Source organism: Tachypleus tridentatus, chromosome 13, assembly GCF_004210375.1.
Source record: "Tachypleus tridentatus isolate NWPU-2018 chromosome 13, ASM421037v1, whole genome shotgun sequence".
In the NCBI taxonomy this organism is placed as follows: Eukaryota; Metazoa; Arthropoda; class Merostomata; order Xiphosura; family Limulidae; genus Tachypleus; species Tachypleus tridentatus.
Genome location: NC_134837.1, coordinates 143,052,483 through 143,074,048, shown reverse-complemented (window position 1 = coordinate 143,074,048; position 21,566 = coordinate 143,052,483). Strand labels below are relative to the sequence as shown.

Sequence of the window (21,566 nt, the reverse complement as noted above, 5' to 3'; positions counted from 1 at the left end):
AAACATGTTTGTATATCTATCAGGTTTTTGAATACATATAGATTCACATTTATGAAAGAGATTTAAAATTAGTCAAATAGATGTTTCATAACTATTATTTTGAATTCTTTTCACATAATATTAGATAAATGAGGGATGAAATTAGGATTTATGATTGGTTCTCTGATATCATAATAACTAGTTTTGAACATGATCTTTGCAAATTAAGAGTTTCAGTTATCTAAGTTAACCAGCTGTTGCTTGAATTTTACCAATTACAACTCCATTGCTTTGAGTTTTAATTGCAAGAGAAATACTTTAATATTTTTATTCAGCTTACAGAGGGACACAGAAGAGTCATTCCATGTTAAATCATCCAGGGTGGCTGCATTTGACCCCCACAGAATGCCTTGAAAAAATTCATATGTGCTCATCTACCCATATATTGAAACATCACCAAAGATTAGATCATTATCTCTAATAGTTTCTGATTTACAGCCCTGTAAACTTTAATTAATATTTTGTCATTTGTGGTGAATTCATTTTCGGGCAACTTTGGCTGCTTAAAGCTGCAAGAGTAATGGTGATAGAAGGCTGAAATATGTTACACTGACTGAATTAATTTCACAGAATTCAAAAATTGTCTCAAACTAAGTTTACCCCTCTTAGGATTTGCATAGTGAGGCTGTAAATTCACCTGAAAACCCAAAATCATAAAAACATTGGTTTATTTAATAAGCCATAGCTCTATGACTTCATATGATACAAAGCTGAATTTTGTTTTCAAATTTCCTATAACATATCAGTTGATAAATCAGCAATCATTTTATGATTTAGCTAAAAATAGCCCTACTTCAGGCCATCGTTTGACCATGTCACCAGTTATTCAGCCTTTTCAGATTTTTAGCATATATTTTTACATCTCTGAATATGATCTACAAAAAAAATCAGGATGGTGTTCAACCTACCTTTTCTGTTATAATTTTTTAAAGTATCCTCTGACCATACTTTTTTTATTTTAAAAACTTCAGTTTAGGTGTGTTATTGTGTGCAAATATATCCATACAATTTTGAAAAATACCAGTAGGAATTTTATGAATCCCACTGAAATTATCTAACCAGCCTTTCACAATGTTAAGTAATGAAGTTGTAAGAAACAAGAAAGAATTAATTCATTTCTGAACAAGTTTATTTTCTTAACTAGTTACATCACATGGCAATGCAAATATATTGTGTATGCATTACAGTCATGCAGATATGGCTGAGTTTAAGATTCATAATATAATAAATACAAAGGTAAATCAGACACAAAAAGCACAGTGCTACAACAGAGGATAACTGAGAAAGATTATAGTCACACCAAACTGCAATAATCGTGACAATGAAATGTTTCAAAAACTGCTTTGGCAATAAATTAGCCCTAACAACATCAAATAAACATTGCTTTGTTCAGACATCAGGAATAAACTTCTGAAATTTGAGTTTGATTATGTTGATATCACTTTGACTTAGAACATAGTGGCAAGCACTACTGCCTTGCACGGTAGGTACACTTATCAGACAAAGAATATGTTGGAGAGGAATCTAGCTTTCATCTTTACATGACCTTGCAGGTCATGAGAACAGTTTGTTCTCAGAATGTTCATCTGATCTCTCTTTTATGTTTCCCACATACGTATATGCATGCCACATATTTCCCTGGCTGATAATTGTCATTGCTATCATTAGACCCTATTTCAGCTGCTGCAGCATCACTTTCACTGTTACTACCAACAGTTACAACTGTGTACACATCATCATCTGATAGCCTTCTCATATACAATTTGTTGGTAGAGTGGGGAATAAAGCTATGATGTGACCTAATACCTGCCACGGTTTTGCATTTTTCATAGCGCTCAAGTGGAACACACTTTACACAATTCTGCAGGACTGATTCCTGTTTGGCAAGAAAGTGCTGAATGCCCTGAATGTGGTCCTTTGCCGAATGGTACATATCAGAGACACTTAAAATTTGAAAATTTATTATTTTTCACAACCTAGATTTTTTGAACATCACGTTCAGAGATGTAAGAATATATGATAAAGGCTGATGAGAATATTTCAATGGGATTCATCAATTATTTCACAATTGTGTGGATATATTTGCACACAGTAACACATCTGAATTGAAGTTTTTTTTCAAGTAAACAACATATGGTCAGAGGATACATAAAAACTTATAACTCAAAAAGTAAGTTGAACACCATCCTAGTTTTTTTTGTAGATCATATTCAGAGATGTAAAAATATATGCTAAAAATCTGAAAAGGCTGAATAACTGGTGACATGGTCAAACTGGCCTGAAGTAGGGCTATTTTTAGCTAAATCAAAGAAAGTTGCACCAAGTAAATTTTTTTACAGGAGATCTAATAGACGTTTAATTACAACAATTGCTGATATATCAACTGATATGTTATAGGAAATTTGAAAACAAAATTCAGCTTTGTATCATATTAAGTCTTAGAGCTATGGCTTGTTAAATAAACCAATGTTTTTATGATTTTGGGTTTTCAGGTGATTTTACAGCCTCACTATGCAAATCCTAAGAGGAGTAAACTTGATTTGAGACCATTTCTGAATTCTGTGAAATTAATTAAGTCAGTGTAACAAATTTCAGCCTTCTACCACCATAACTTTTGCAGCTTTAAGCAGCCAAAGTTGCCCAAAATTGAATTCACCACAAATGACAAAATATGAATTAAAGTTTACAGGGCTGTAAATCAGAAACTATTAGAGATATTGATCTAATCTTTGGCAATTTTTCATTATATAGGTAGATGAGCACATGTGAATTTTTTAAGGCATTCTGAGGGGTCACCTGGAAAATGTTCCAAAATCTGGATGATTTGACATGGAATGACCCAGAAAAGTGTTTTCCACCTTACAGTTAATTACAAATGTGCATGTTTACAAAGTGAATCCAAAGTGATTGGTCCAGGATTGTTTCTTGTAATGCTTTTGTTCAGACTAATGGTGAACCCATGGATGTTTCTTCCCTATCTTAGGTAATTTATTCTGAGGTGTTTGCCACTTTGGTTTAATTTTCCTTGCTACCAATGTTCCTTTTCAAGCTATCATCAGAGCTATATTTGAAAAACAAGCAGAATGTACAAAACTTTGTAAAATAACATCATTATTTTCATTTCATTAAAGGATCAGTGAATTCACATCTTTGTTCCAGTTACTTTAACTTAGAATATATGTTCTACACACTTTCAAGAGGAAATGCTCATGGATTTATTTTTGTTACTTGTGTTTGTCGATTCTGTTAGAAATGAAGGCAGAATAAGAAATCCCTTGCCACATTCCTTTGGCCTAAATAAATAATTAAAATGCTTGTAACCTAGCAAAAGGTAAAGAACAATGTTTCTAAACTCATTTAAGAGTTGAATGGGTAGAAAAAAGGTAAACATTTTGGAGTAAAAATTGAAAGCATTAAACTATATTCTTCTTAAATTTTATTTCAAGGACATGCAGATAGCATGAGTAATACCCTTTAGCAAACACTCATGAACATTGTCCCATCAGTTAAATCAAGGACCTAAATTAGAAGTTAAAATATTATAAGACTCTCCTTTCATTTCTAAATAAAAATAAGATGCAGCATGAAAAAATAACTTTTCTATGACAATACACAGATGATTTAAAAACCACTATATGTGATATAATTTAGTAAAGATTACTGTGTACTATTTTTCCTTACAAAGTTGCTTTGCAAGTACTATCAACACGTAAACAAAAAAGTACCAAGTTACTTGTGCCTGTAACCTGACATATATAAGTGTAACAGCATTTTTGCTATACATACAATGTGTATAATACAGAATACCATTCTTAGCAAATGGTCAAAATTATGTAAAACTTTTGTCTAAAATGTAAAAAAAAAAATGAACAACAGAATAAGTAAAGATAATTCATTCAACACATTCACTGCGATAGGTACATATATTTCCCAGTGTTCTGGGAAATACACATACCAGCTACAGTGAAAGGGTTACAACTACAGAAATTCACTTCTGAAAATGAAACAAGTGATCTGACTTATAAGTTTACCAAAGGCTGTGACTTAAACCAAAGCCTGTTTAGAAGGACATTCTTCATTTATTTTAAGGACTTAACCTACATCCCCCACATTTTAAAGTTAATTTAAGTTGTATTTGTCAGAAGATATCTATTTATTGACTTCACAGATAAATATATTTCACTTTGTTGACAAGTTCCAGTACATAACTCTTAACTTAAATCTTCTTGATTAGGAATTTTGAGCTTGAAAATATACAGGGTGTCCCAAAATAACGTTTACACTCTTTGGATCATTATAACTTGCCTTGTTTATTGATTTTAACAATGAAACAAGATACATATGATTGCCAAAGGATTTATTTAAAGATTTAATCCTGAAATCAAGAGAAAAAATAACAAATAAAATTCTTCCCAAGGAAAACTCTCCTTGTTTGAATTTGTAAAATGTCACAATTTGCTTGCTTCACTTCAGGTGTTCAAACTGAAATCCATTCTGCTCCAGACACATCTCATAACGGGAAGAAATGGAAGTGCACACATCAAACACCATCTCATCTGGTATTAAAGCAAATTGTTCTTCAATTGCAACTCTCAATTCGTCAATTGTTGCCCTTTTTGTGCTGTAAACTTTGTCTTTCATAAACCCCCACAAAAAGAAATCCATGGGTGTCAAATCTGGTGATCTAGCAGGAAATTCTACATCTCCTCTTCGTCCAATCCATCTGTCTGGCATAGATGCATCCAGTAAAGCTCTCACGTCGCAATGGAAGTGGGGAGGAGCGTCATCCTGCTGGAAGAAACAATCTTCTTTTCCAAATTGTTCTTGGGTGCGTGGCATGGCAAACTCTTGTAGCATGTTGAGATAATTCAATCCTGTTACGGTGTCATGGAAAAAGAATGGTCCGATGAGTCCCCTAGCAGACAGACCACACCACACAGTCACTCCAGGCAAATTCAAGTGATGTTCCTCTGTAACATGTCGATTTTCTGTTGCTCAGTAGGTGCAGTTGTGTCGATTTATTGAGCCATTCAGCTTAAACGTTGCTTCATCACTCCAAACAATTTTGAGTGAAAATTCATCATCGCCTGCACTTCTAGCAAGATACCATTCACAAAACTCAACTCTTCGATCAGGATCATCTTCATTCAGAGCGTGAACAAGCGATGGGATGAAACTTTTGAATTGGGAATGCTTCACAATGCTATGAACGCTGGATTTAGGGATACCTGTTTCACGAGACAGTTGGCGCACTGACTTTTTTAGAGAATTCAGAACTGTATTAATGACCTCTTGCTCTCTTGTTGGGCTTGTTGATGATCTTTTTTGACTGGAGCGACCCTTTCTCATATGGTGGAGAGTTCCATGTTAATCAAACTTGGCAATGATGCGTGAAATGCTGGGGCGAGATGGCGCATCCATATGGAACTTTCTAGTAAAACGTCTTTGCACTTCAGCTTTGTTTTTGACTTTTTAAAAAGTTTTGAGAATGAATATTTTGTGCTCGATTGTAAGCTGATTATCCGCCATCCTTGGACACAAGTCAAATCTGAAACAAAAGAAACGGTTTAGCTATACACAGACAAAGAGTGTAAACGTTATTTTGGGACATCCTGTATAGTGGACTTAATGTATTTTTATGTTTCTTTAAAGGTATTTATTTTATGTTCAAACACTTAAATTGACTTATTAATTTTTGTGAGTTTTTTTTTTCCATTTGTAATATATTAGTATATATTTTTCATTTTTTACCAACTGTATTAGAATATGTTTTAATTTACTTTCTGTATCTTAAATAAATATAACTTACTTATATTACATCATTTAGAATTTTGTTTGCAATTTCCAATTTTATTTTTTATTAGACAATTGTAAAAAGTAATATTTTTTATAAATTTTTATTTTACTGATTAACATAATTAGATCAAACTCTTAATTTGGTACTGTTTTATAATATGACACTTTTTTTTCAAAACATGTCCTGTACTGTTGCATTTAAAATAGTTTTTTTGTGTGAATTAATGTTCTTCAAAATTACTGCACATTGTGTCTGTAAAATTTTGTTTTATAAGGAAGGTTTTTTATATTTGCAGTTTTCTTCCAATGTCACATTTTTAAATTCATAATTTTGTTCACATTTTCTTTTACTTCATAAGTAATACTGTTTTAACAATTTGTTGCAAGATATTACAGACATGTTTAGTGTGTTGTTTACTAAATTTAATTCATTGTACATATTTTGTGTAGAATATTAATGAATTGGATGGCACGTTTGATTAATGCTGTAGAGGCTGATTTATTTTTTTGTTTTAGTGTTGTTCTCTAGTTTATTAAATTTAGAGTTTAATCTACATGGTAAGTGTCAGATTATTCTTGTTTTGTGTATTTTGTTGAGCATATCATGTATTGGGTTATTTGGTGAACCCTACATATGTAACAACACTTTTTTACTGTTTCATTTAGTGACTGTTTCATCCAGTGCAAACTTTGATGGATTTTTGATGACTGGTATCTACACCCTTCCTGAAGAAGCTGCCAAAAAAACTTCTCCACTTCTTAAGACCATGGGAATGGGCCCTCAGTTCCCACATGCAGTAGGAGAAAGCATGATATGTTCTGTTGTTCACTCCCATTTATCTCACCGGCCATCTAAGTCTCTTACCTTTCACTGGATGGCACCACCAACTGGAACAGGCTGTGTTAACTTTATGTATGTAATGCACTGAAAGTAATTGCCTGCAGTGTTTAATTACATTGAAAATAAGAAGTCTTAAACAGATTGTCTGTTAATAGTAATGGTAATTTATCAGTGAAAAATCAACAGGAAAACACACAATCAGGGTTGTTAACCTTTGAGAATAACATAATTATTAGACCCTACCCCACCCCAAAGAATATTGTTATCTGAAAATTTAGTCAAAGGAAAAGTATTTTTAAAGTCTAAATGTATGGTCAACATCTATGTAATTAGTATGTTTTAATATATGCTGTATTTTTATATTACAAATATATTTATAATTGTTTTAGATTTATCAAAAATGCCGAATTTTTATTTGTTGTTTCTCAGAATATAGTGTGCAGGTATTGGTGAGATTTTTTTTGTTAGTATAGTAAACAGTGTTCTACAGGTCAAACTTTTATTGCTTTACTTTTACTTTGTGCCAGAAACATACATATTTTACTGAATTAACATTGTTGGTTTATTGAGCCTTTTCTTATATTGTTTTAAAATTTATCTATAAAACAAAGTTTTTGATAACATATTCTTTCTAATTTACTGTATGTGCAATTTTAAACTGTCAGAATTTCTTAAAGTTATTTGTAGTTGTTACGAGTGAGGTAAGCTAACTGTAGATTCTGACTTGTTCATTGAAGGGAATACATAGTAAATATTTTGTCAATAAATTATTGGATGTTTTACTATTTTAAGAACCTGAAAGAATAGGAAACCATGTCTTTGTTTTCTTATTCTTATGAACCTAAAAAAATAATTATCTCCTTATTTTAGTGTATTTTGATATAAAATGATGTCCTCCAGTGGATGATCACTAAATTTTTGGACTTACAAAACAAAAATTGTGGGTTTGATTCCTCTCAGTGAACAGAACAAATTATGTAGCTTTGCATCAATAATAACAACAACAATATAAAAATATATATATATCTGTGAAAATTTGAAAATTTAATCAATTCAAAAATTAAATATTACCAGCTCTCTAAGTTTCAAATGGACAATAATTTTATTTAAATGAAAATTTCTAATGGAAGTAATACCAATATCATAATTTTAACAGTTATGCAAGGAAAATTTAGTTTAGGTAATTGTGATAAAAACTATGAAAATTATGTTGTACATTTTTTGTAAAAGGATGATTTTATGTTTTTATTGGAGCATTCATCTTAAATTAATGTGATATTACAAGCAGCTACAAAAGTATCAAAGCAGTTTTGTAAAACTATGAAAAAATATTGTGAGTAACATGTGATTTTTCCAAATTTTTTCATAATTGATTGTTTGTGAAAGATGTTTTTAATTTTACATATATTCTTTTTTCTAGGGCAACAGCTACTTTAGGGCAGAATGTTATGTTTAAAGACATATTAGCCTTGCAGATATGTGAAAAAGGAGGTAAGAATAATGATATTAATTAACTGTAATAAATTAAAGGTTCACAGCACAACTTATGAAGCATACAGTATATTTCTGTATTATGCATCTTTTTGACCTTGCTTAATTATTGTCAGAATAGATTTCTAATGACCTATAATTCTTTATTTAAAAAGAAAAAAAAATATTTTCTGCATGTTTTTAAGAGAATGTGTTTTCATTTTGTAAGTCAATTTCTTTTATAATGGAGCATATAGTTAGTAAGTTAGAAAATGATAATTTACACAGGTTCTTTATGAAAGACACTGAGTGATTTGCTAATTTAGGCATTCTGGTGTGTATGAAGTTATTCTGATTTATGTAATTTTAATGTGTAGAGTTGATTTTTGTGTAAGTATGGTTAATCTTTTTTTAATTCTTAAACTGAGGACTGTACCACTGAATTAAATATTTTATATATTTCTCTACTCAGCATTTGTTAACATATGCTTCACTACATATCTGTCAGTCTGTATTTCTGTTTGTCTGTTTATTAAGATATAAATATATATATTTACCTATTTATTTAAGAAATGTTTGCATTTTAGTGGACCATTGGGTCTTCAGTCTCCTTGTTGGATATCATAAATATATCTGTTGGTCAATTTCTATTACTTCTAGTGATTGTATCATTTATAATGTTAGAGGGTGACAAGATACAACCTCGAAAACTGGCTGCTCTACATAAACCAGGCATTGTGTTAAGAGAAGATTTTGAATCTACAGACATTGATTTAAATCCTAATCACTGGTCAGATGTGTCCAGTGTAGAGGTTGGTGAACACTGCGGTACAATATTACATGGAAAAGCAGCAACATTCTGTCAATCAAGCAAAGAGAGAAAAATGGTGTGTGTTTTATGTACACAGAATTCTTTTTTTAAGAATTGAATGTCTGTAGTTTCTTTGAATGAAATTTTCCAAATATTCATGAGTGTTATTAAAGAACTAGCATAGCTAAGCAGCTTTCACAATTTTACTTGGTTTATTGTATATGTAAGATACTAACTGACATTTACCATATGAAAAGTACAATGTGCATACCTTTATATTTAGTGAAAATGAGGTAGCATTTAGGTTTTTAAAAGAAAGAGGGAAAAAATTACTTTTAAACTGTATTTTTACTTCTTAACCTTCATCAGTACATGTTCAAATTTCCACCTTTCAGTACACCTGAGGTACTTACAGACCCTGTATACGAGGTCTGTTCAAAAAATACACGGACTGTTTGAATTGCGCAGCTCCAGTTAGTTCCAGGGGAATCCGCTTGGTGTCGCTAGGTATGCACAGATCAACTGATTATGACGCCATTTCCCGATTGCAGATATCTTCATTTGTGTATTAGCTACGCGGTTTTAAGTGAAGTGCGATTTTTTCGTTTGGCGGATTTCAGAATGAATGACCTGAAGGAGCAACGACTTACTGTGAAATTTTGTGTTAAACTTGGAAAATCTGCAACTGAAACTTTTGCTATGCTTAACACGGCTTACGGTGATATTGCTATGAAGCGTACGGCATGTTTCAAGTAGCATGAACGTTTTAAGGATGGTTGACAGTCCATTGAAGATGATGAGCGTCCTGGACGTCCTTTCACGTCAACTGATGACCCACACGTCGACAAAATCAACACCCTTGTGCGGGCAATTCGATGTCTGACTGTCAGGGAGCTTGCTGAAGAGTGGGATATCAGTTGGATCTTGTTACGAGATTTTGACCGAAAAATTGAAGACGCACCACGTTGCTGCAAAATTCAGCCCTCAGAACTTGTGAGTTTTTGGTCAAACACTCGATCACTGTTCTTCCCCACCCCCCCTACTCACCTGACCTTGCTCCTTGCAATTGTTTCTTGTTCTCCAAACTCAAAAGACCCTTGAAAGGAAGAAGATTTGAGACGATTCCCGAGATTAAGGCAAATGCGACGGAGCTGGAGGACATTACAAAAGAAGCGTACCAGGACTGTTTCAACAAGTGGAAACACCGTTGGGATAAGTGTGTGCGTTGGGGAGGAGAGTACTTTGAAGGAGTCCCAGACCTTTAACTTCTAAATAAAGTACATTTTGTTTTATGACGTCAGTCCGCGCATTTTTTGAACAGCCCTCGTATATTTAATTATCATAATGTTGAAGCTATAATTTAGAAAAGTTGAAAAGTTAGCATACTGGCTTCTCATAGCATTGTGCAGATAAACTGTAAGCAAGACTGAGTGCAATAAGTATATAATATGTGATTTATTATTACAAGATGTGAAATTTACTTGTATGCATTTTCTCATATTTAGATAAAAATTGTCATAATTGACATATATTTCAATAATATCGGGCAACCTCTTTTCTAATGGACATCTCACAATTAAAACTAGTAAAATACTTAATTAAAAAACAGATTTTTCAAATATATAATAAAAAACACCAAATTGTACTTGGATTTTTGTTGTTGGATTACTTTGACCAACATGCTGTCTTGTGTCAAGTAATCCTAGATCTTCAAAGGTAGATTTGATGTCTTTCTGCATTTCACAGGGATTCTGGAGACACCTCTGAAGTAGGTTATGTGCATTACTTAACTTCAGGAGAGATCTAAATACATAATCACTGTTTATCACAATGGATAACCTCTGTGAATCCATACACACAATTCCTAATGAAGATACAGAGTTCCAAATCTGTTTATTATTTGAGGTCCACAAGGACCCCATGCAACTTTTTATTCACAAAAATTTTTCGACTACAAAATATCAAAAGTTTTACTATTTTTGCATCAGAGTATTGTAATGTGACAGTTACATAAAAATAAATAAAAATATAACTGATCAATGAAAAAATATTAAAAAATATTTATTATTGGGGACCTCAGATGTACTGATGGAGGTTAATCAGTAGAATTTAATATATTTTTTATTATGACAGGCTGTTAATTTACCAATCAGGATCTTGAGAAACAAGGACTCATTTTGTTTTATTTTATCATATAGACAGCTGATTTGTTTCAGTTATGTTGTTTGGAAAGTGTAATTAATTACCTTAGAGAGCATTTTTAAATGTCAGCTTTTGTATGTATATATATTTTTATGTACAGGTCACTGTTGGACTAAACACAACTACTGCAACAACTCTGCAATTTTCACTAGGTATGTAAAGTGTGTCATGAATACTTGAAGCTTCTTTATGATAATCTCTGCTCTTGCTGTTCAAAAGTACTGAAATAATTTGATGAAATGTTACACATCTAAGAGTGTGTGTGGGAAAGGATGAAAAGTCAAAACCTTTCTTGATATTTTAAGATTTCATTTGCAGTAGAGAGGAAATAACTTATTTTTATGTAATATTAGGTAAAGCTTACTATACTATGGGTGCTTTTAGATTCATTAGATAAGAGCAAGTGTTTTTTAGGTAAATTAACTTCAATTTTGTTTATAAATTTTAATGAAAACTATTAACATATCATCCAATAGTCGAGAATAATAACAATAATATATGAATAAATAAGTAAAAAAATTTGATGAGAAAACATTTCTACAGTAAAATTTGATGTTCTTTTAATGCTATTAATCCTTAGCTTGATTACTCTTGAAAAAACTAAATTTCTTAAAGATAGTAAAAAACAGGTAATTGTGCAATGAATTTTTCTGCTTGATACCAACAGAGGAAGGGCTACATAATTAAAGTTGAGCTGTCCTTGTCTCAACTTCTTCAGACTAGTATAGCATACTTCACATGTAGCAAGAGTATGAGACAAATTTGAAAGTCTGTTAGGCTTGTATGCAGAATCTTTGAAAAGGGATTCTAATTTATGAGATTAAAAGCCAACACAATCAGCATGCAAAGCATGTTAATACTATGGGGCTGTGGGAGCATTTGAGTAATTTAAGCCAAAAAATGCTTATGCTTCATCAGAAAAATGTTGACTATGTAGAAACTTTAAGTACCATAAGCAGCTGTGCTATAACTAAATTAGTGTAGTTTGCTTACATTACAGAAATAGGGGGATTTGGCTGAACCTCCTTGAACCCATCCTGCATGCATGCATATCTGTACAGTGACATCATGAATGGTTACTTTGTACGTGTAACACATGTACAATTAGTGTTGGATTGGTATTGTACTTATAGGAACTTACTGTATTGATAGTTGGTTATTTAAAATTAATAATAAAGATGGTAAATATCTTATTTTCTTTTTGGCCATCTTTTTTTCTTGCTATTAGTGTAAAATCATTTAAATGTAAAAATAATTCTAATATTGGAATGTTTTGAAATATCTTCCATTTTAATTACATTGACTACTGTATAGACCTATTTTATATTTGTATTTACTTAAATGAACCAAAATAAGCAACCTTAAAGGAATTAGGAAAACATACATTCCAGTGATTTAGTGTTAAGTCTGAAGGATTTGATGTGAAAAACTAGTTTTCAGTACACAGCACAGCTAATCCATTGTGTAGATTTGTGCTTAACAGCAACATAAAACACACAGATGAATAGTTAATTTCAAGCTAACGTTGCTTAACTTAAGCTCTGAAAAAGTTATGCTTTAAGACTATGCTTTTAGTTTTAATAATGGAATTTTACTGTTGCCAAGCAGTGAAACTGAACCGTCTAACTATGTATTTTTATAATTAATTTTTGTAAGTGGTATGTAAAAAGTAGCCTAATTTATTAATATTGTTACCAGTACAGAAAATAAAACTCTCAACCAAAAACTTACAAATGTTAGGAACTTTATTTAATTAACTGCACATTCACTTTTTTCTTCACATGAATCCATTACATTCATCCATAACTGATAAAACATATTAATTAAGGAGAAATGATTGTGTTATTAAATATTCTAGTTATGTGCCATTAGATTTATTTCTATATAGCATCTAACTGTTTGATGTTATCCACACGAAGAGTTAAGAAATGAATGAAAAATTTTAGTAAATTTTGTATTGCCATATTTTTGAACATTAATTGTGTGCAAATTAATATTTAAAATTTAGAATCATTTAGTTTATTAAGAGAAAAAAATTTACATAAATGCTTTGTTAAGATATTATAATAATTTTTATCTGACTTTTTAGTTCTTTATATGTGAATACTGATAGTTTTATAAGTTTTGTCTTTCAAATATATTTACTGAAACTATTATATGTTTGGTCTGGGAAAATATAATTTCACTGTTGAAAAATGATGACTAGTAGCTTGCAGTTTGCATAACCAGATTTGTAAGTGAATATAACACATCTGAAGAATAATTACAAATTGATATATTATTTTTAATTCTATATAAAATGTAAGAATTCTAAATTTTTAATGGTAATTAAAACTATATCTTTATTAATATTTTCTTACAGGTTCAGGTAACTGTAGCACCTCTGACAAAGATCCCCCTATTGTTGTATCATATGGTTTAAATGGATGTTCTGATTGGAGGACTTTAGAGACTATCCAGTAGGTTTGAAGAAACTAACAGTTTGTGCTTTTTTTTCATAAGTTCATTTATTTGCTTAAAAGATATGAAACAACAAGAAAATAATGTTGATAATAATTTCAAAATATTTGAAAATTTGAAAACATTAGAGAAGTTCATTTTTGTTGTGTAATTTGAACTTTTCAATAGTTTTATAATGAGTTAGAATCATAAATGATTATATTGTAAAAGTACTAATTTGTGTTTGTTTCAACTGAACATCTTTAAAGAAAAAAACAGGTTTTATATAGCTATATCTGTGAAACATATATTTAGCCTATTTGGAAAAGATTTGTGTAATATTTACATAGTGTTTATATTTTGACGAAATTAATTTCGATTTTTTTTTTTTTTTATCTAGCCCAACCAGTCAGAGAAAAACAACTGTCAATATTATCTGTTTACCATCAGAAGCCAGGACAAATGATGTATGTTTCCGCTGGCAACAACTTTCAGCATTACCTGGCAGTAATGTACAGGGGTGTTGGGCTGTTGATAATCTGGTCATCAGTAATGCAGCAGATAGACCAAAATACTTAGAAGAAGATTTTGATCCTATAGATCCAGGACACTGGCTATTTTTTCCAGGAGGGCATGTACAGGTATGTTTTTGAAATTTATAGCTGTAGTGTGTGTTCATTTGAAAAAGTCATTGTTTAATTTATTGCTTTTATTTTGTATGCTTAATTTTTGTGCAAAATATTTGTAAACAACACAACCACATCAAATTTTAGGGAAATATAAAAGCCTGGATGATAAGTTGATAATACTATGCTCCAAATAATGAATATTCCTGCAGTATATACAAAGACTTTTCATTATTGAGGAATCAGCTGTAGTGTAAATAATTTTTTTGCTATTATACTAATGGTTTAATGCCATAGAATAAAGAAAATGAGTGTGCAATGATTAAGTATCAGTTTTGGTAACACTTTAGTTGTTTTAAGTATATCGAGAAAACTTCAATTTTGCACAATTAGCATTACAGTAATTTAAGGAAGCTGAGCAAAATTACATAAATGTTTGTAGGTTTTAGTTGATTATGTATTTATTTTTTAATCAAAAATATAACTCGCAATTCTTACACAAGCAATTGATTGTATAAGGGATTTATTTTGTAAATCTAATCTTTTTCAATCGCATATTAGTTGGAAATTTATTTTACAGAGAAAATGCCAATCAGATGGAAATGCTGTTGTGTTTCATGGGCATAAGCACAAGCATCGATATATCACAAGTCAAGATTTAGCATTAGATTTTGAAATTATGAAAGAAGATATAATCATGTCAGAAAATTTTGATGGTGATCATCTAAATAAAAAGTATGTTTAAATGATAAAATAGAAGATATTTTTAACTTTTTAAGTTCTATATGTTCACTATGGTATAACTAAATGCCAAGATTTATTGCTATTGATTTGTTTATTTCTAATTATCTTTTGAAGCTTTAGTTTATGGTATTATGTATTTTTCCTTTAGCAGTTGATATTCTTAATTTATCAAAGAGTAATGTAGAAATAACAGAATCTGTGCAGTACTGTGTTTTTTGTGAAGTTTAAATATGTAAGCTTGTTAAAAAATATATCTGCATGATATGGTACTAAAATTAAAGAGATATACAAGTAGTCCAAAAATAACATCTCAACTCCCCTGTGAACAAAATAAATAGAAAGAGAGAAATAATAATCCTTATATTAGACTTCAGCCTTTCTGGTGTATCACTTGCAAAAAAAAGACCATTTACATGTATAAATACTGAATGAAAAAATACATCATATAAACACTGACTGCTCTGGAGTTGCGTGATAATGAATTGTATTTATGAATTGAGATCTTGAAAGTCAGCAGATATATGTTTTAATAATAACTGTTTTATAGAACTAATACTAAAGTATGGTAGTGACTATTGTCTGTAATTTCCTTTTATAGCAGGCCCAGCATGGCCAGGTGGTTAAGGCACTCGACTCATAATCTGAGGGCTGTGGGTTTGAATCCCTGTCACACCAAACATACTCACCCTTTCAGGCATGGGGGCATTATAATGTGACAGTCAATCCCACTATGCATTGGTAAAAGTAGTCCAAGAGTTGGCAGTAGGTGGTGATGACTAACTGCCTTCTCTCTAGTCTTACACTGCAAAATTATAGACAGCTAGAGCAGATAGCCCTTGTACAGCTTTGCCTGAAAGTAAAAAAAACAACAAAAACAAATCCTTTTATAAATTTCAAGTTATGATTCTCAGAGTTTATTAACAGGTTGTTGCCTCTATTAATTCATGTTATAGTTTTCTTTAATATTAGTTTCCACTGGACATCCAACTTATTCTAAAGTATGTTAGAACAAGTATTGAAAATCAGATAATTTGAAAATGTGTGGGTTGAGTATTAATAATAATATATTGAAATAAGTGTTCAGTTAATTTGTTTACACCTGTTTTTTGTATTACATTACACCTGTTTTAATGTTCTTATAAGATATCGGAATTTAACTTTTTGAATCCCTTCTTTGACCAGGTGGGAACTCATCAACAGTGAGGTCAGTCAACACTGTGGTGTTATACATCACAAAAAAGCCTTGGTGTTCTATGGTACCAAAGGCCATGCAAAAGCATGTACACCATACTTAGACACATCATTGGTTGGAAATTTAAGATTCTATTTTTTTCATGGTAATTACAGCTTAATACATGCTATTGTTGCATTAAAGTAAAGTTACTATGTTAAATAATTTATTAAAATTGTATCAAAAAAGGTGTTAATGAATATTAGTCTATTATCATTGTAAAGAAAATGTAAAAACCAAAATAAGAAAAAAATTAACAAAAGTACAGAAAAGATTATTTTAGCTTTTGGAGGGTTACAGTGAAAAAAATTAGTATTTCAAGAAAGTTTTAAATTGTATTTTCTGAACAACTTTGATTATACTGTCTATGTGCATTGTAAAATATTTGGTACACTAAATAGTATATATGAAAACATTATGAACTTCTGTTTTCCGGAAGTGGCTGTTAAAATCCATATAAAAATGAATGAATATGAAGAGATATTTTTCTATTTATTAAAAATTATATAGACTGGTATACTGATAAAAATTTTATATCTTTGATATGAGTGATAAACAATTTGTACTTTTTCCATGCTGGATGTGGTATAACGATCAGGATATTAGGCTGTGGATCACAAGATTTGAGACTTCATGATTTTTAGGATATTATGCATTCATCTGTGGGTACTTTACAATTGTAAAAGTGAAACCTGTTATTTAAATCAATAAGATGGATAAATTCCTTATATTTTTTGAACTTTTCCTTGAAAAGGTCATTTTACTAGAAGAAAATCTCCTAAAATACTAATGAATAATTCTTTTTCATCTTTCAGGAGGTAAAAATTGTAAACCCATTTCTGGAGCAGTAGCTCACCATGCTCCAGTCATTGTATTTGCAGAGAATACTGATGGAAATTCTTTTCCTCTTACTGATGCTATTCATGTTTCTGGAGAGGTTAGAGCTATTGATGTTTGATTTTTATATTAAGCTGAAAAAGCATAGTGTTAAAAGTTACTGTATTATGTTTTCTAGAGCAGAGCATTGTTTTAGTGAAAAAACAATAACAACAAAGTTGCTTTTAAAATTATATGGAGTGAGTGTTAGAAAATTTTTCTACTTAGTATTGAGCAAGAAGATTTCATTATTCATGAATTATGTAAATTACTTCCACGAGATGGCACAGGCCACATTTATGTAATTAAATTTGTATGAAATTTTGTAGTAAATTAATCATTCTGTTAATGTTAGTGCATAAAAGATTTGAAATGATCTTTACATTACTGGTTTTTTAAAATATAAAGCAATCTTAGCACACTCAGATATCATATTTTGGATTATGTAATACATATTATTATTGAATTATTCTTTTGTAAATTATTTACAAAATAATGGTAGTTTGAAGCTTTAAATCTAGCTATTCAATCTATAGACTTTTGGTGGGTGCAATTTTCTTCTCATATATTTTATGAGGATCCAGTATTAAGTAATTATAACCACCACACTGCATTAATGGAATTTTCATGTTAAGTATTCAAAGTTGTCTTCATATTGAAATCAATCTAACTAAAGACTCATTTTTTCTCTAATACAGCCTATTTATGTTTCTTGTACAAATTCTTCCACAGTTTTATTACATGTTGACATTAACATAATTTTCTAATTCATTGCTAACATAGTTTTACTAGGAATTTATAGAGTATGAAAATATTTATATGATAAATTTTTATAAGTTTTTGTTACAACAGATATTTTCAAATTGAACAAATAATCTTTTATTGTAAACAAAGTTGAAGTTATCACATCATATTCACTGATCTTCAACAAATTATATGAATATTTTGATACAGCTCCCAATACTAGTATCTTTGGTTATTCCTACGGAGGCTCAGTCAGAAAAAATTCGTTTTTGTTGGGCCCAGAAAGGTCAAAGGAAAAAGATTCATGAGGTCTGGGCTATTGACTCTGTTCTACTGTTACCATGGCTACCATCCAACACTACTCATGTTTTTCAAATGAAAATGAATCTTCAGTGTGGAAAGAATTTTTCTGATAACAGGTTAGATAACTAAAATATTTAATGTTACATTATTATGATAATTTATTTTATGCTACTTAATTTTAACATTTTGTATTGAATTTGTTGCTATACAGAGATTGTGTTCATTATATTAAAATGATTTTGGAGTCTTAGCATTACCTTACAGCCAATCACCAGCCCTGATCCTGTTCCATCTGATGACTGTGCATCTTCACAATAGCCCTACAGCATATTTTCTATTGGAAGTATCTGTGCTGTAACGCTAACATGCTCAGAGGATTCCCCTTCTCTATATAGCTTTCCATAATTGATCCAGTATACTAGGATTCTTGTTCCTTCATGCTTACTTCATTAGTCTGATCACACAGGAATCCATAGATGCCGTATCCAAGATTAGCTATTCTTCCTCAATGCTGACCTTTATGTATAAACGTTTTCTTTACTTATGCCACAACTTTGCGCTCCCCTCTTTTTGGAATTAGAATATTCCAATATGTCTCTCATACAAATCATCGTGCTTCATCCATCAACAGATAGTTGCATAATATCTTAATGTGGTGCATGTAACACCCCTACACTTCTCTGTGAATCTTCACTTCTTGTTTGGCAGTGTTTGAGTGTGAATGTGCATTTTTATTTATTGCTGTATGTTTGGCTTTGTTTTCCTCATGAAGTGGCTAATTTAAACTTCATTTGATTTGTTCAACTAACCTATTTTTTCATAATTATTAATTAATTAATGTCACTTTATTTCTGCACTTGAGTTTTGTAAAACATTTCTTTGTAATGCATTCAGAAGTTCACATTATCACTAATGTTTTTCATTGGCTTCAAATGCAGGTGACCCAACAATGGATTTATATACTGTTATGCTTTTGAAGCTTGATTGTTATGCAATCCAGACTTTTCCATGACTCTTAATGACACTGATGAGCCTTTGCTGGCTAGTGAGGTTTTTGTCTGCATTCTTCTGCCTCTAGAGTTTGCCAATCATTTCTGTTTCTAACCTAGGGATACTCCTAGGCCTAATTCAGTCTTTTCATAATTTCAGTCAGGCTGTTTTAATCCTATCACCACTTTCTTTTTTATCTCATCCTCCATTATACATGTACTGTTTTCCACCTTTAGTTTTCCTTCCTCCACTGATATTGGGGTTATTGCTGTTCTGTTAACCTCGTATTTCTGCTAGGAGATTAGATTTTTGCTTCCTCCAAGTACTTTTGATCAGTTTGCCCTTTCTTACCATTTAGCAGGTTATACATGTTTTGATCAGTAATTTTTTTATTTTTATTTTTTCACCTCTTTAGGGAGCAGATTCTGAATCTACTGTTAGCTTTACACATATCATTCTCCAGTATATTTTTGCTTTGCATCAGCTTTCAGGATATGTTTGTAGATATCCTGAGGAATTTTACCAATACCCTTCATAATCTATCCTCCACTTTAACTCATATCTCATCCTCAAATGTGACCTTGCAAAGGTGTTTTCTTTGTTGTTGGGACCTTTTCATTAGGAATTCAGTATTAGTTTGATCATTTTATCCTTCATAAATCTCAGGGTTTTACGTCTTTCTCCATTTCTGGGGCTTCATCTCTTTGCTTTAGCCCTTAAAAATATCAAGCCATAAGAGATGTCAGTCTGATAGCAGTCTACCTTTTCAAATTCTGTAGCTCATTTGTCTCTGTTGGAACCTCATATGTTACTCATTCCTTCCAATCCTTCCCTATTAAAAAATCTTGGGTACTTTCTTTCATCAGTTTCCTCGATGGAGTACTTGGAATTTAGGCCCTGTGGTAGCTTGACAGTTGGTGTTTATACTTCACTTGCTTCTCTTCATTGACAGGTAATAGATGTTAAGGGTTTTCCTATAATGTTTCATTATCCAGTTTTTGTTTTGTTGTTGTCCCAAAGATAACTGGTAATTGACAGCTGGTCATCAATTTCTCACCTCATCTGCTTCTTTGCATTCCCCAAGTTCATCATGGAGTCTTTTTTTTTTTCACCTAGAGATGGAAGTTCGCATGTGGTGGATGTTTCTATTACCTATCTCCACATCATTTTAGCTATTCAGTTTTAACCTTCTCTTTAGTTTGTCAATCTCAGGGTGGTTTATCATGTTTGGCTATGCCCTTTGGATTTGCCTTGACTTAGGTATTTTTTGCATTGAATGTATGGTTTCTTTTATCTCATTTCAAATAGTAGGTAACTACTGACATTCACTCCCTGTCTCCTTTCTGTAGCAGCACTAGAAAAATCCTTACTTTGAACCACCACTTTTGGGAGTCTTATTTGACACCAACATCATTCACACTCTACTTTCTCCTTTATGTCTACATTAAATGAACCTTTCAGTACATCATGCCCTCTTGTTTGGTCACCAGAAATACCTGTTTTTGGACTTGAGATCTTGTATACTAGGCCCTTGCATATCAAATTTGTCTTATTCCATGTTATGTGCCAGGTGCTTTCAATCCAATTGCAGATCATTTTTCACACTTGGACAAAATATCTTCCACAGAGTGATCATTTGATCCACTCATTTTCAAGGACTTTTGCCTTTTGAGGGAGTTCTTTCTGATTGGATGCATTTTTTATGAGCTGCAATACATCGTTGTCTTTCTTTTGGTTACTTGTACCTCACCTATAGGCTCTGGTTGCTGATGTCTTCTGCCAGAATTTGTCTCAGACATACTTTTCTGGGTACCCTCCCATCTGATTGCTTCATTGGGTGATTTCTATGTTACACTCCACTCCTTGTCAGGTCTGCCTGATTGCACTCTATTTGCCATACAACCTTGATTTCTGAAACTCCAATGTCTACTCCTCTTACCACTTGACCTATTCCTTCTATTTCCCTCTCTTTTGCATCAAACTCGATCCCCCTTTTTACATTCAAGTCTCTCCTTCCTTTATCATTACATCTGGTTTTTGATCTGGAATTTGGCAATAAGATCTGGCTTCACACATGGAATCACCTCCCTGTTAACTCCTTTCATTCATCCCCACTCAAGGTGGATTCCTGTATGTGTTGAGGGGACCTCCCAGAGATCTTTACTTTCAGTTAACCTCCTCTGAGATCTGAACATCCACCTACATGTTTGCCATGTGTGGCGACTCATGAAGGGGGGAGAGGATCCTGATGTTTGAGGGGTCCAACCATAACACATTAATTTGGCCTTGAATTTCTGTAGATGGGAGGACTTTGGGCTAGGGTCAACTGAGTATCAGTGTTGGATGTACTCAGTATGTGTTGTTGTTGACATTATGTCTGATGTTGGTGTTTGGGTATAGTGTTTACGAAACCCTGGCATTGCTGCGGTGTCCTTGCTTAGCATTGCAGTGTGT

General features: G+C 31.7%; 1 protein-coding gene across 1 annotated transcript in view; it reads left to right on the top strand.

Moving 5' to 3' along the window:
- LOC143240563 (reelin-like) overlaps positions 1 to 21,566 on the top strand; it is a 161,122-nt gene that overhangs the window by 2,595 nt on the left and 136,961 nt on the right. Inside the window, exons 3-12 of the mRNA XM_076483209.1 lie at positions 6,502 to 6,748; positions 8,097 to 8,167; positions 8,831 to 9,033; positions 11,260 to 11,311; positions 13,522 to 13,618; positions 13,999 to 14,239; positions 14,805 to 14,959; positions 16,151 to 16,305; positions 17,015 to 17,136; positions 18,030 to 18,238. Of these exons, the coding sequence (XP_076339324.1) occupies positions 6,502 to 6,748; positions 8,097 to 8,167; positions 8,831 to 9,033; positions 11,260 to 11,311; positions 13,522 to 13,618; positions 13,999 to 14,239; positions 14,805 to 14,959; positions 16,151 to 16,305; positions 17,015 to 17,136; positions 18,030 to 18,238 (1,552 nt within the window). The remainder of the gene's footprint in view (positions 1 to 6,501; positions 6,749 to 8,096; positions 8,168 to 8,830; positions 9,034 to 11,259; positions 11,312 to 13,521; positions 13,619 to 13,998; positions 14,240 to 14,804; positions 14,960 to 16,150; positions 16,306 to 17,014; positions 17,137 to 18,029; positions 18,239 to 21,566) is intronic.